Source organism: Filicampus tigris, chromosome 8 (genome assembly GCF_054856515.1).
Source record: "Filicampus tigris isolate MCC_2025a chromosome 8, RoL_Ftig_1.0, whole genome shotgun sequence".
Classification (NCBI taxonomy): Eukaryota; Metazoa; Chordata; class Actinopteri; order Syngnathiformes; family Syngnathidae; genus Filicampus; species Filicampus tigris.
In genome coordinates this window covers 23,783,367-23,797,557 of record NC_141224.1, presented here as the reverse complement: position 1 = coordinate 23,797,557, position 14,191 = coordinate 23,783,367, and the positions used below count along the sequence as shown (strand labels likewise).

Sequence of the window (14,191 nt, the reverse complement as noted above, 5' to 3'; positions counted from 1 at the left end):
CTTATTTAGTAGGGGTGTAACGGTACACTCGGGTGTATTAATACGTTTCGGTATGGCATGTTCGGTTCGGTCCACTTGCGTTCGGTTCGGTCCGGTCCATTTATTAGCGCGAGCATATACACGGACGCTGACTGTTGCGTGCGGGAGACGAGAGTGGCGGCACAACAGTGAGAGCCAGAGCTCGAAGGTCCCCGCGTACACTGCGGTCTCCTGTTTGGGAACATTCTGGCTTTCCTGTTCCTCATCGCTGATGGGGAAATGTGCGTGGATAAGTCTGAAAGTTGTGTGCCGACATTGCTACATGAAATCGGCGGCTATGTTGCGGCTAGCACGTTTAACATGCACGGCATCAGCCGACTGAATGTTTCTTATACGAGGAAGGTCTTTTTAGCCCAAAACGCCAAACTTAAATAGCGAGATTTATCATATTGTAGCATCTTCCAGGAACACGCCGTCCTACGTAGTTTAATTATCACGTTTTTATTAATCCAAGTACAACTGGCCGCGCTCTTACTCTGCTGCTCCACTCGCTTGCCGTACGATGCATTCATGAACCTCGGAAACAATACAACTCAGCAACACACAAATCCGACCACAACATAGATAACCCAATTCGTTACAATATGCTGTTGAACATTCAAAGGTTTCAATGCCTAAAAAGTGTATACAATTTCATCAAGACTTAAAAAATAAATCATTATAAAAAGTGTTTTAATATAGTTAGCAATAATTGTAACTGTTATTGTATGTGTTTTTTTTATCACAAAAAGTGTATACATGTACTGTAATGACAACTTGTCTTTAACTTGAATACTTAGGTGTGTCATAGGCTTTTGCTGCTGAGTGTTTAAAGATTTCAGTGTCTTAATAATTTACTAAGTTAAGAGATCTTTATGTGCCCTGCGACTGGCTGGCGACCAGTTCGGGGTGTAGTCTGCCTTCGCCCATTGACGGCTGGGATAGGCTCCAGCAACTCCCCGCGACCCTATATAGGATAAGCGGTTTGGAAGATGACATGACATGACATGACAAGAGATCTTTATTGTTAGTGTATTTTTATTCTGGTGTAATTTCTTAGAATATCACCCGAATAGTTCACTTTCATTTATTTTTTCTAAAATAAACATATTTTTTTTAAAAACGAACCAAAATGTGATTTAGCGTACCGTTACACCCCTATTATTTAGTTAGATGACAGTGGCAACATGTTAGATTAGATTCAGTATATATCTTCAGTGTATATGCTGTAGTACAAATCATCTGAAAATCAGGAGAGTCACATGTTGAGGCTGATAGTATAGTTGTTAATAAAACAATAGCAGTCACACATGAAGCAAGAGGAGCAGCAAAGGTAGTTGAGTCAACACATACAAAACGGCCGATATCCGTCTTTAGTTTGTAGGCTAAGCGCCCAGCTTCTAATTATTCATCTTAAAGCACATTTTCAGTCATTAACATGACACCTGTGCACACACATCATCACCTTCTCAGCTATTTATCCTCTCAGAGACACTAACATGAGTTATAGAGAATATATGCATGGAAGGATTCACACTCACAACAATATTTCATTGTCGGACGTTTCTGCATGTACCCATATAAATCAAACCGGATCTTTTTGTTCAGTTGAGTGTAACAGCCAGTCTGTGAGTCCTTCCTTGCCATGGGCTGGGCAGCTGTCGCTATTTTTTAAACTGAAACATGTTTTCTCTGGATACTGACCTGTGACAAATTGTATACATTATTAATCACATGTCAATTACAGAAGTGCAATTGTGCATTCCAATGAAGTAGACCATCATTTATTCACACCAGTCTCATGAGTTCATTTGCATGTGCTCCAGTGCCATTTATTAAACAACTTGACTAAAGCTATATCCACATGTACATGTTTTTTTATGTTATGATTCCTCACTTCTGGGGTTAAAAAAAAGTCTCTCCAAATTTCCTGGTGTTTATAGACAACATCTCACAACTTAGAAACCTTTGCCAAATTTGGAGGCTGTCAAGCTCGTGCCCAAGCAACAGGTGGCAAAGTAACCCCTAACTGTAAGGTGTTTTTTTTTTTGCGGGGGTCGGGCAATCAAAGACCGGAAAAAATTCAAAATGAAGGATTCATGGTTGGAGTTGTGCTTACATTAACACCAGGATATAAACAATACAGGGATTTTTTTTTTTTTTTAAATGACATGAAAATCAATTCACGTGTCCTGTCGACACACGCTGCTCAGAAGTTTTGTGCAGTTTTCCTCTATCCTAATAACCTAAACCATAGTTTGTGTGCAGACGAAAAGCCACAATGCATTGAATCGGAGAAAAAAACCCGACAACCAACAAAAACACCTCAGTTTAAAAAGCACTACTATAAGAATGATTAGGAAAAAAATCTGTGAATGAAGTCTTCATTGTACATGAAAGTCCTTTGAGAATAGTCACAGCTCTTTCTCTATGAAATAAAATCCAGAATAATTTGTTAATGCCATTAAATGTTAATAGCAAATTAATAATACATACAGTATGACTATCCCCGCACTTGCAAAGGTTTTCTCTCGGTACTCTGGGTCCACCTACATTCCATTCCACAAACGTTCATGTTTTCATAGTTTCACTGAAGACCCTAAATTGCCATGAATGTGAATGTGAGTGCGAATGTTTGTTTTTCTGTATGCGGCCTGCTATGGACTGGTGACCTGTAAGGTAGTACCCGGCTTCTTGCCCACTGTCAGCTGGGTCAGGCTCCAGCACACCTGCAACCCATAATTAGGAAGTAATATAGAAAAGAGAATGATGGATATAATCTGATAAAATGAATGAAATAAGATAACGAAAGTGGTGATTTTTCTTTCTTAAGGCGTCACATTAAACCAGTGCTTCTCAAATAGTGGGGCGGGCCTCCGTGTGTGGGGGGGGGGGGGTGCGATGCTGAGGTGGGCGCGTGTGACCCTGGGGAACATGCTTTTTTTCCACCGTACTACAATAAAGTGTAATTGCACATACACTCCAGTAGTTGGTAAGTTGAACTATATCTCTTTCTTTTTGTTTTCTTTTAGTTAACAAGGATACGATGTTATGCAGAGGTATACCTATAACTATTTTTATCAACAAATGGTATTAATAGTTGCGGCGGAGAGTGGGTCTTGAGGTGGGCGCGAATTGTTTTCTTCTTACTAGGGGGGAGTATCAGAAAACAATTGAGAAGCACTGCATTAAACAGATGATGGTGCTGATGTGCCAGAATAGTGTCTTTGTTACTGAAAATAGCACCACAAAATCCTCAGCAAGACACTGCTACATTTGTGTTTTTATTATTCTTATAATTATTATTAGTAGTAGTAGTAGTAGTAGTAGTATTTTTATTATTATTATTATTAAAAGTGAATCTGAAAAATATGTTTAAAAAAGAAAGAAAGAAAGAAAGGGGACTGCCTAGCAGAAGCCTTATTTAAAAAGAAAAGTCTTGTGTTCCTGTTTAAAAGTATCTGTGAGGCCCTCAGGCGGTCAGGGAGAGCGTTCCAATCACAACTTTTTTTTCGTGGTACAAATTACTTTCCATATTATTTGGACTTTTCTTTATATAGTGTCTGTTTCTTTTCTTTTGACTTATTTGTACATGTTTGTGTGGATATAGCTTCATATTTTCCCCATTGTCTGTACTTTGCCATTTGTTTCCCTTCTTTTTCTCCCACTTGCTCTTTCATCCCACTGGCCTCCTTCCCCATCTCATCCTTTTGCTTGTCTCCCAATTTCATCCAACCTGCCCCTTCTATCTGTAAAATTCCCCTCCCTCTTGCCTTGTGTATTTTCTTTCTCTCTCTCTGGATTCCCACGCTTGCATTCTTTCCTCCCTCTGCCTCCTGCCTCACTTGTCTCGGGCTCCTCTATTCCCTCTCCTGTCGTGTCACGTCCATCATGTGAGCGTGCAGTGATCACGGCAGACAGTGAGATAAGTAGCTTCTTTGTGGAGAGTGTGAATGATATGTGGCATCGCCAGTGATTCTAAGTGACAGAGGCCAAATGGTAAGTGATGCAAAGCTCATCTTCCCTTAAGCCCTATTGTAAACACACACACACACACACACACACACACACGCACACACACACAACAAATTAACACACTCACGCCCATACATAGCCTCTGTAAACACGAGCCAAGACTGTAATTAATGTTGTCACCGACGATTGTCCTCAGCATGGACGTACGCACATAGAAAAGGCCGTCCACCCCGAGGCCTCTATTAACATGCGTCATATTAAATCACTGACTTGGCTCAACCAAGTTCCATCGCCATCATCATCACCACCGCCATCATCATTACCGCTAGCTCGCCTCCATTAGCATGGGCACTGGTGGCGAACGCCGCACTTCATTGTGCGGCTGGTGGCACAAGGAGAAAAACAAATGCTTGTGTGGGTCTTGATAGAGCTTTTAACCGGATGCCCCCCCTCCCCTTGCCCTTCCTCCTCCTCCCCCACCCCCGTCCTCCTTCTCACCCCACAGTTGGGTTTGATTTTAATGGACTCCACAGAGGTACTGACGCTCACAGCACCGCTTCTGAAGCTCCCAAACAAGTATGTAGCACAATGGCTAATCACTCGGCTCACCATCGCTTTTGCATGTGTCGTCTTTTTGTTGCACCCATCTGCATGTTGTGTAATGTTGTCAACTTTTACCCCCAGTCCTGCTCTGTGTCTGTTTTCTTATTTTATGTCACACACACACGGCACCTGGAATCCTTAAAAAAGATTTTTGTCATGAGGAATCATATTTGTACAAATTATTCATTTGCTCAGATTTTGTCAAATGTAGCAATTGTTTTGCTTTGCATATATCGTATAGTCAGGCCCCAAATTATTTATAACCTTGGCAAATTACTTAGTCTTTTTATGTGATGAATGATATTTATATTTGGATTAAGCTAGAAATGATATGAGAAAGTGAGAAAAAGTCCTAGTACGTTGCATATATTACTGCAAAATATTTACCATTTGAAATTTATTTGTATTTTATTTTTTTTACATTTCGAAAACATTCATTTTCATAACCCAAGGCTCGAAATAATGGGTTTCACATTGTAATCTGCGAGGTAAAATTTTGCGCCTCATCAAATGTATTGAATAGCGAAACTGAGAAGCAAATACCGAAACTACTATCTAAAGAAAGTAGAAGAAGAAGAACCACCCAGATTGTCCCAGAAAGCTTCACTGGGCTCATGTTACCTGCCTCGGGTAGTCGGAGGTCAAGGGAAGCTCTGTGCTACATACGTAGAAGTAGCTAGCTAGCAACAGCTTTGGAAAGTTAATAGGAAGGAATTTAACTTTACGTTCGCGGCTCAGTCTCACAGAGCGCAATGATATTATTCCACATTTTAACTTTGGAAACGCACATTCAGAAACACTCAGCTGACTGCAGTATTAGGCTTGTAGGACTACATTTGCCATGATTCTTAGACAACGGAGCAAAAAGTAGTTCTAGTCCCAGTATGATGAAAACATATACCGTAGACGCCTGCTAGCGATTAGATGAGAATGACAGCGCAAACGTAATAGGAAGTCATTTGAATTAAAGACGGCGACCTGAAAAGCTGACATCTACCCATACATATGGTGCACCGCATTACAAGGCGTACTGCTGATTTTGGAGAAGATTAAAGGATTTTAAGAGAGCCTTAAGGTCCAAAAATACGGTGTACTGTACGTACCTTTTATAAAACAACTTGAGAAATTTAATTAGCTGCTAATATAATAGTCACCCAGTAGCTTTCCATAAAAGCTGGCACATTTCAGCAAAAACACAAAGAATTCATGTACATTATGTGAGGTAAGCATTAATCTCCATAAACAATTAGCAGCCCATCTCCAACTATTTGCAATAGCTAGTACATCTCACTTTTTTTTCATTTTTTACATCTCACACAAGTTTCAATAAACATGTCACAAGTAACTTCACAAACTCGTAACTTTTGCACGTGAAGTTAACTAACAAACAATACAGCATGTGATATGATGCATACAGGTGTTTCTTACTGCGTACATGGATAGGAAGTGAATTTTTCTCTGTCAGCTACATGCATGTATCACACGAGACCTAACACTTATGGTTCTGCAGCGCACAACAATCCCCACGGGCTGGATCGGACCCCCGAACGGGCCAGTTCTAACTTGTACGTTTGATACCCTTGATCTGGCCCAATACATTGGCTATGCATGTATAAGATTTCTTTTCAAGATGGTATATCAATACAAGCTATATATTGTCCTATTTAGTTACTTGAGAGGGACAAAAAAGCATGCTTGAAATAACTTTTGGGACACATTTTCTTAAAAACATGCAAATTGTGACTAAAGTGAAGCTAGCTTGCCAAACATGGTGATGTTGAATATGTGCCAAGGAAGGTTACATTTGATACAGCTAAATATAGAGGTAACAGCAAGTTGTATTCAAGCAACAATATTTCATTTTAAATGAGCTACTTGAGCAGCCAGCTCAACAGGTTCAGCATTCGGGATTTAGATGGCATGTTACACCTGTATACAAAGTCGGCAATAAATCAAGAGAATCACATTTATTGTGCGCAGCACTCAAAAGTGGAGACAGTAAGTAAATGATAAAACGCTGTTACTATCAGAGCATACATATTGAAAAATAGCAGCCTTCCATCTGTTACTGCCTTCTCTTCGTTTTCAGAGCCAGTCACAGAGACAAGAATTGAGGCCGAGTGGGAAAGCGAAGTAAATCTGCTCAGCTTTGACATTCGCTTGTACACGCTGCAACCTCAACTTTATTAATCACACACACACACACACACATGCTTGCCCCACATGACTGAGATTTACCGCACAGTATATGAATGATGGGAGCAGGCGTCTGGCGGAGGGGTCCAATTAGATGCGGTGTTGACGCTGCTTTACGGTGACGATAACCTTTAGTATAATGTAGTGCAGCGGTCCCGTCAGCCGTGTTTCCTCACAGGGCGATGTCGCCCAGGTTCTTGCTTTCCTCTCACGTCTAACCCTCACCTTCTTTTTCCAGCTGTTTTATTATTTTGCTTTATGATTAATTATACCTATTTTGTTGTTATCGCTCTCTTCCTCAAACACCCCTCTTTCTTTCTCTCTGTTGTGCTTCTGATGATGTATGATAACTGCTATATTTTCCTATGTCTTCTTCAGGAAAAATACCGGGGGAGGGGCACGGGGAGTCATTTGTTTTCCCGCTGTGATAGTCATCCATTTATCAAAATGATAATTAGGTGCAATTAAATGGCAATCTCATTTGTTTTGTTCAGGTGTGAGTTGCTTATTTTTTATTATTCTTTCTATTTTTTGCTGAGGTCTGATGTCTGTCCCATTGTAGGTCAGTCTAATTAGAAGATAGAATGGGCATGTGTGCGTGCGTGTATGTGTGGGGGGTGGAGGGGGCGGAGCTCCATTGGGCAGCCGGGTTGATGAAATGAAGTGCATGGGTATAAAATGACTGTTTTAGACAGGATTCGGTGATTTACTTGACCAGAAGGAGTTTGTCTGGCATTCTGCATTGAAATGAAACCTACATTAAATGGGCAAAAGTATTGTGACACCTCTTAATGGGCTGATTAATCAGGGGTTTGAATAGATGGACAGCACGGCAGCCTGGTTGCTAGCATGTCTGCCTCACAGTTCCGGGGATTGGGCTTTGAATCTCTGCTCTGGCATTCCTGTGTGGAATTTGCAAGTTTCCCTTGTGCTTGCTTGCGAGAGTTTTTTTGTTTAAGTGATGCAAAGCTCAGCTTCCCTTAAGCCCTGTGTTTACTCCGGCTGCCTCCCACATTTCAAAACATGCATGGTGTAGGTCTGTTGAGGACTCTAAATTGTCCATGGGTGTGAATGTGAGGGTGAATGATTGTCTCTGGGCTCATTGGATCTCATAATAATGGGGGCCGGGGGGACTAATTGCATGTTTGTTTTGTTTTTTACATTTTCTGCTACTGAAGGTGTAATTGCCAGCTATCCCAATATTTGAGTCCATATTGTGTATGTCAAGTCTCCGTGCTTCCTTTTAAGTGTGGCTTATATATGTCTTTTCCTCCACATTCTATTTCCACTCTGTCATCTGTGGTTTACATGATTGTTTCATGCTACCAAATCCTTTTGTTGCCACCACATGACCTTTTCAAATGTTGTGTTTTTGTGTGTTTTGTTGTTCAGGAGAGCGGCCTTTCTGCTGCCAGCTCTGCCCATACAGAGCCTCTCAGAAAGGGAACCTAAAGACACATGTCCAGAGTGTCCACCACATGCCTTTTGACAACAGCCAGTATCCAGATTCAAGGAACTTGTTGCTGAGCCCCGAGGAGCAAGGAGAGTTCGGATCAACACCAACCTCACAAAATCAGCACTAGGGCTTCTCTTGGACATCTGAACTACAGTCCAGGCTAGTCAGGGACTCACATCAACTGAAAATGACATCATCACTTCGAGAAATAGCACGATATGATCAACGTTGGATTTTATGGCATGGAACATTTTTCTGGCTTCAACCAACCTTTAGTGAGGTTTTCTATATTTCTTGTAGTTTGACAGAGACATTTTGTAATTAATAAACACAAATGGCTGCTCTTCACAATACTAAACTAACACAGTGGGTCAAAGTAAGATTAAGTCACAAACCTTCTTTGCGCCACTACTCGGAAGTGAAAGTCGAAAATAATGATCACGCTGTGTTGAATGATGCTTTCTGTGGTAGTAGCTGATTGGCATATGAAAGTATATTTTTCAATGAAACTACTGTGGCTTGCTACTACAGTGGCCAACCGCTTTCTCCTTTTTCTTTCTTCCCTATATTGTACTCGATGCATCCCTCACGGCAGCATGCTACTGTCTCTAATCTGCTGCAAGTAACATACTGCTTAGTAATCAATTTAATTACTTTCTATTTTAATGAATTTGTTAATAACGAATTATCAAATTGAATGATGTTTTCCTTCAATTGTTTGAGCAGAAACCATAGAAATGAAAATATTTGAAATCTTACAGCAGCAAACCATCTTAAAATTGACTGAAATGATGACATGATTATCAATATAGTTGGCCGATCAATGCCGATAAATCTGCATTGCATAACTGATTAATCAACTATAAAGACTTCCTCTGGGTTAAAAGCCATTACAGTGTCTTGTGTGAGCCAGCATGTGCAAATGGGGTAAAGTCACTTGGCTCCACTCTTTAGTGAAATCTTAAGAATGACTACTCTGAGCGAGATGAGAGAGAGAGAATGAGAGGGAGGGAGAGACTGCTCTAATGCTCATTAAAAAGAGTTGCTTTTTAATAGCCATTATAAATGAGTGTACCATTTTTATGGCCATACAATTATTGTCAATTGAAGAGGAAGGGGCTGAGTGCCGGCACTTTCCATCTATATAACTCCTTTATATTACTGAGCCTTTCTCACACTGACACTTTGACTTTGATTTATACTGCAAACCTGCAGTAGGAGCGGCCTGAAGACTCCGATTGAAATTACACAAAGTAAAGGCCAGCTGGTGCACTTTTGGAGGCAAATATGGCCCTGCTAATGCTAGCCAGTGTGATTGCTTTGTGTTAAATGGCTATGCTAGTTGTAGTTTAATGTAGTGTTAATTTCAGGTAAAATGTGCTTCAAGCTTTTTTTTTTTTTTTTAAACCTTAACATCGGCCTTTAAAAAGAAAAAAAAAAGACCTAAATGGGTCACGGCTTAGACAGTAGGATGTTAGATGTAGTTAGATGTAGCTCACACCATCAGACATTTTTTTCCAAAAGTTTCTACTAGTAAAAATATGTTCTGTTCGTCCTTTTGTTGACATATAATCACTGCAGCATACGGCCACTTCAAGATGCCTGTATCAAACTGTTATGGGTTAAAATAACTTAATTTATTTACCGGTAATTAACTGCTTTGTGTTAATCACTATTTGCACTGTATATTAGCACTGCACAAAACAATTGACCACAGATTAGGTTTTATTACTGAAAGAGACAGAACAGAGTGTTTTAAAAAAAAAAAAAATTTAATTGATTTGTCGACTGTTGCATTGGTGGGGTAAAGTGAAGTATTACAAGACATTCCTTCTTAGTGCCACAGTGGGAACAGTCAGGATCTTCCACGAGGATACTTCCAACTTGCCACATGACTAGAGGGCCATGCTACCAAATAGTGATGTTGAACCCTACTGAATTGTAGAGCAGTCACAGTCTTAACACAGATGTGGTTGCAGCTCTTTGTGTATTGTTTTCCAATCTACTGAAAAGGAATGATTAACATCCATCCATCCATCCATATGTTGTGCCTACCTCCTCTGAAATAGCATGTTATTATGAAGGAGGGGCTGGTCTTTACACAGAGTTTTTTATTTTTATTATCCTCTCCTTGGGCTTGTCTCTTCAGCGACCCCCAAATTGAGTAAGCCATGCCTTGACTCATTGGATACAAGCAGATGGTCACTTGTCAGGGAACATAATTGTTAGGTACATTTTTTGCACGCATAAACTATTGAAACCAGTTCACATACTGAGTACGAGACTGTTAGTCTATTTTGAAACCTCAGTAGTTTTTACTAAAACAACCAGTGGATGTAATACCAGCTGGTTGTTGCGATATGCATACTATGTCGTGTACCCGAATATGTCTAATGGTACACAAAAGTGTGTATTGAAGGGTGTGGGTAGTGAAAATACTTGAAAATGGATATTCTAGCCTTATAGTGTAGAATAGTACTACTAATACCCACCATGTATAGAATTCCCTTTAAGATTAACTCCTCAGTTTGAAATTTGTACTCCGAAGTGTGACTTAGTGAAAGCGTGAAGCTGGAGTGACTGTATTATAAACTGTTTATCTGTAATCCACTCTTACCAAACTCTTTATATACAGCGGTAGAAACCAAATGGCATTAATAGTGCACTTAGACTAGAATACAGCTTTAACCTTTCCTTCTGTTCAATTCTAGTCAAGGTTACTTTGAGAATGTTATTATAGCAGTTACAGCTAATACACTTGTAATTTGGGTTTTCGAGGCTTTTTGCATAGATTTTAATGACAGATTATCTTTTTTGTAATGGCTGTGTCACACCATTTTAGTTATTTTTCCTCATGGAAAGCTTGACAAGTCGAGGTGCAGCAGTGCTTATTTTTCATGAAGATGTAAGAGCTTGTTTTTAGTCTCTCTGCTAAATTTTAGGACTTTTGTCATTAGCTCGCCGTGTCTGGCCTCCCACAGGGGTTGTTTTCGTCCCCCCTTTGGTTGATGGTTTATTACATATTTGAAATTGTTTTTTTTTGTGTCTGTGAGCTTTTTATTTGTATTGAACCTCATAATTAATGTACCTAACAAGACCTTATTATTCCAAGTGTTTTGGTTGAAATCTGTATTTATTATCACTTCAAAAAGGACAAGAGGACAGAGGCAGGACAGCTGTTTGGTAATTGATTTTCTAGGTCATTATTTTGTGTTCATTTTTTTTTTTGTTTTGTTTTGTCATTTTCAAGCCAGCAAGCCGACGTGAAAGCTCTACCTCGTCTGAGCCATTCTCAGTTCTGTTACACGTTTGTAAATTTCAAAAACATGTAATGTCATGTCCAAAATAAAGACACACAAAATGCTAACTTTTGCCACCGTTTCATCTGGTTGTCCTTGCTAGATTTTAGTTGTTTCTCAGCCACTGTGATGGAACACATCCACATTTAGATGAAACAAGGTTCAGATTTTGTTTTTTGATTCTTACTCACCTTGCTGGTCTGAACTTTACCAAGAACCCTTCAGTGCATCGCCTCTAAGAATCACAAATGACACCGCATGTAGTATACGCTGCTTTGGTGCTCACAGGTCCTCTTCTCTTGGCACCATAAGCATTCACTGTCAGCGGCTGGGCACACATGATCAAACAATATCTTCACACATCAACACATTTTTTGGACAACTAGATGCCTCAGGTGCCACCATAAACCAAACCAGCGAGCAGCCGACTTCATTATTGTGACATTTTAAAAAGTCATTCTTCCCATTTTTACATGTTCCTGTTGTACAGATGCTCCACATCAAACATATTGTTCACTGACTCTCAGTGGAGCCGAGAGTGTAGGGCATTACGTTTTAAGAAGCACACCATCCAACAAATAGCCAGCTCTTCTACCCTGAAGAGTAAGTGACAAAAGAGCACTCAGTTGAAACGTAACGTGTGTATTAGTGTACACAAGATAAGTAAATGGGGTAGCAAGTGGTGGATGATCTGAATAATGACAAGCTAGCAGACTAACCAAGGTTAGGACTGTTGACAAAAGTGAAACTGTGGACCACCATACTTGTGTTTATCTGATCCCAATGTGGGGATCATAAATTTCCCATCGATTTCTGCAATTAGCAGCATGCACTCTGACCTAAGTGCTTTCAGTGTGAATTAGTACAATGCATTAATTTCACTTTTTTTTGTTTACAATATTTTTGTTTGTCCTGTGTTATATATACCAGGCTACTTTCTCATTCGACATAATTTTAATGTATGGATGAGTCAAGTACCTACAAAATGGAGTAAATCTGGTCATGACTAGTGTAGATGAAGTGAAAACACATGAAACCAAAACTATACTTCAAGCTGTTCCCTTTCATTGCATCTGATGGATGCGGACTTTGATGGCGCCCGGGCTGTTGGCACCTTGATGTCCACGTGTGGCCGTGCGCTTGAAGGGGACCTGCCATGCAGAAGTGATGAGAAACCCATAGCCTTCAACTCTGACGGACCACATAGGGATTTGTTGCTACTTTGCCAGTCTCTTTCATATGCTGTGTCAATGTGCACCGTTTGTCTGTCAGCTTGAGTGACGGCAGAGTGACGGGTTCCCTCTGAGAACATGGCACATAACGCTAATGCCAGGCAGGCCCGCGGGCTGAGAAAAGACTGCAGCTGCCCGTCACTCTTTCCAACCTCATCAGTCACTGAGCTCCCTGAAATCTGTTGGCTGACATCTCCTTTCTTCGTCACACAGCACAGTGAAATAGAGTGACTGACTGAATGACGTGGAAAATATGCCAAATGTCAGTCTGATATGAATGTGACAGGTAGACGTGATGGCGAAAACAGTCCTTCACATGTTCCTTTTGATTTCAAAAAGCTATCACCACACAGATCTACTGAAGCCATAATGAGATGCAGTGTTTCATTTTTCTACGTTCAGACTGACAAACTGTGTACAATGACACATTTAAATTTGAAAGTCATGCAGATTTGAGCACCCTAAGTCACACAAAAATGCGTTGCAGTTCAACAAGCATCAAACAAAGAAGGCACTTTTAGCTGACCAGAACTTAAAATGCATAAATGAAACACTGTCACTGAATAAACGGTAATGAAAACAAATGGATGGATTAATGGATCAAGAAACCATCCAATGTAAAGTAAGTATATGTATGATTTGATTTTTCTTTTGCGTTTTTACAACACCTAGCCCAAAAAGGACAAGCATCACCAGAGTCCATGACGCCTGATTTCTTAAATGTTTGCGCTCACAAAAACAGGCACCAACTTGATCCAGAAAAGTGATGTGGAAGCTGATCTACTAACTGGGTGCACACACCCATTTTGCATCCGCCAAATGTGTAAAATATCCACCCAATTCATTTTGCGTGTTTCTTTAGCACACAAAATTACACTTAACAAAGTTAAGACCAATTGTGGTGGCTGCTTTAGCGTTTTTAAATACGTCTGTGTAAACTGGCACCCTGTATGTAATGCTGACTGCAGTTCTTGGGGCAAGGAGAAGGTGGAGCCACAATGAGAGGCAAAGGGGAGAACAGATCTTTTCCAACCAAAAATATTTTTGAAATGCCAGGAACAAAAATCAAACAAAGCATGACTTTTATGATGGCTTCCACAAAATAATCAGTGATAAACTGCACTCATAGCTTATGCATATTGCTCCTCCGTCAGATCAGTAAGATCACATTTTCTGTGGTTAAAACCATCACAGCTATCAAAAGTGCAAAAATTGAGGCTCCACCACCACCCCACCACTTTTACACCTGTTGCCATTTGCAACATAATCTTACAGTAGTAGATCACTCTCAACATGCCCACCAGCAATGTGCTCCCTATGTATTAAAGTGAACATGCAATTTTGCGACAGCTGTTTGCGATCTTTGTTCATCACACACTTTCCCATAATATTAACATAGTGGGGACTATTTT

General features: G+C 40.2%; 1 protein-coding gene across 3 annotated transcripts in view; it reads left to right on the top strand.

Annotated features, from left to right (window-relative positions):
* The window catches only part of LOC147144113 (zinc finger protein 516-like), a 55,044-nt gene extending 43,429 nt beyond the window's left edge, over window positions 1-11,615 (top strand). For 2 of the 3 annotated variants that reach the window (XM_086037853.1, XM_086037854.1), the window contains exon 5: window positions 8,185-11,615. In XM_086037853.1, the coding sequence (XP_085893979.1) occupies window positions 8,185-8,375 (191 nt within the window). In that variant the 3' untranslated portion in view covers window positions 8,376-11,615. Of the gene's footprint in view, window positions 1-4,498; window positions 4,570-8,184 lie in introns of all 3 variants that reach the window. The other variant, XM_086037855.1, reaches the window with a different exon arrangement.
* Window positions 11,616-14,191: the final 2,576 nt, after the last annotated feature.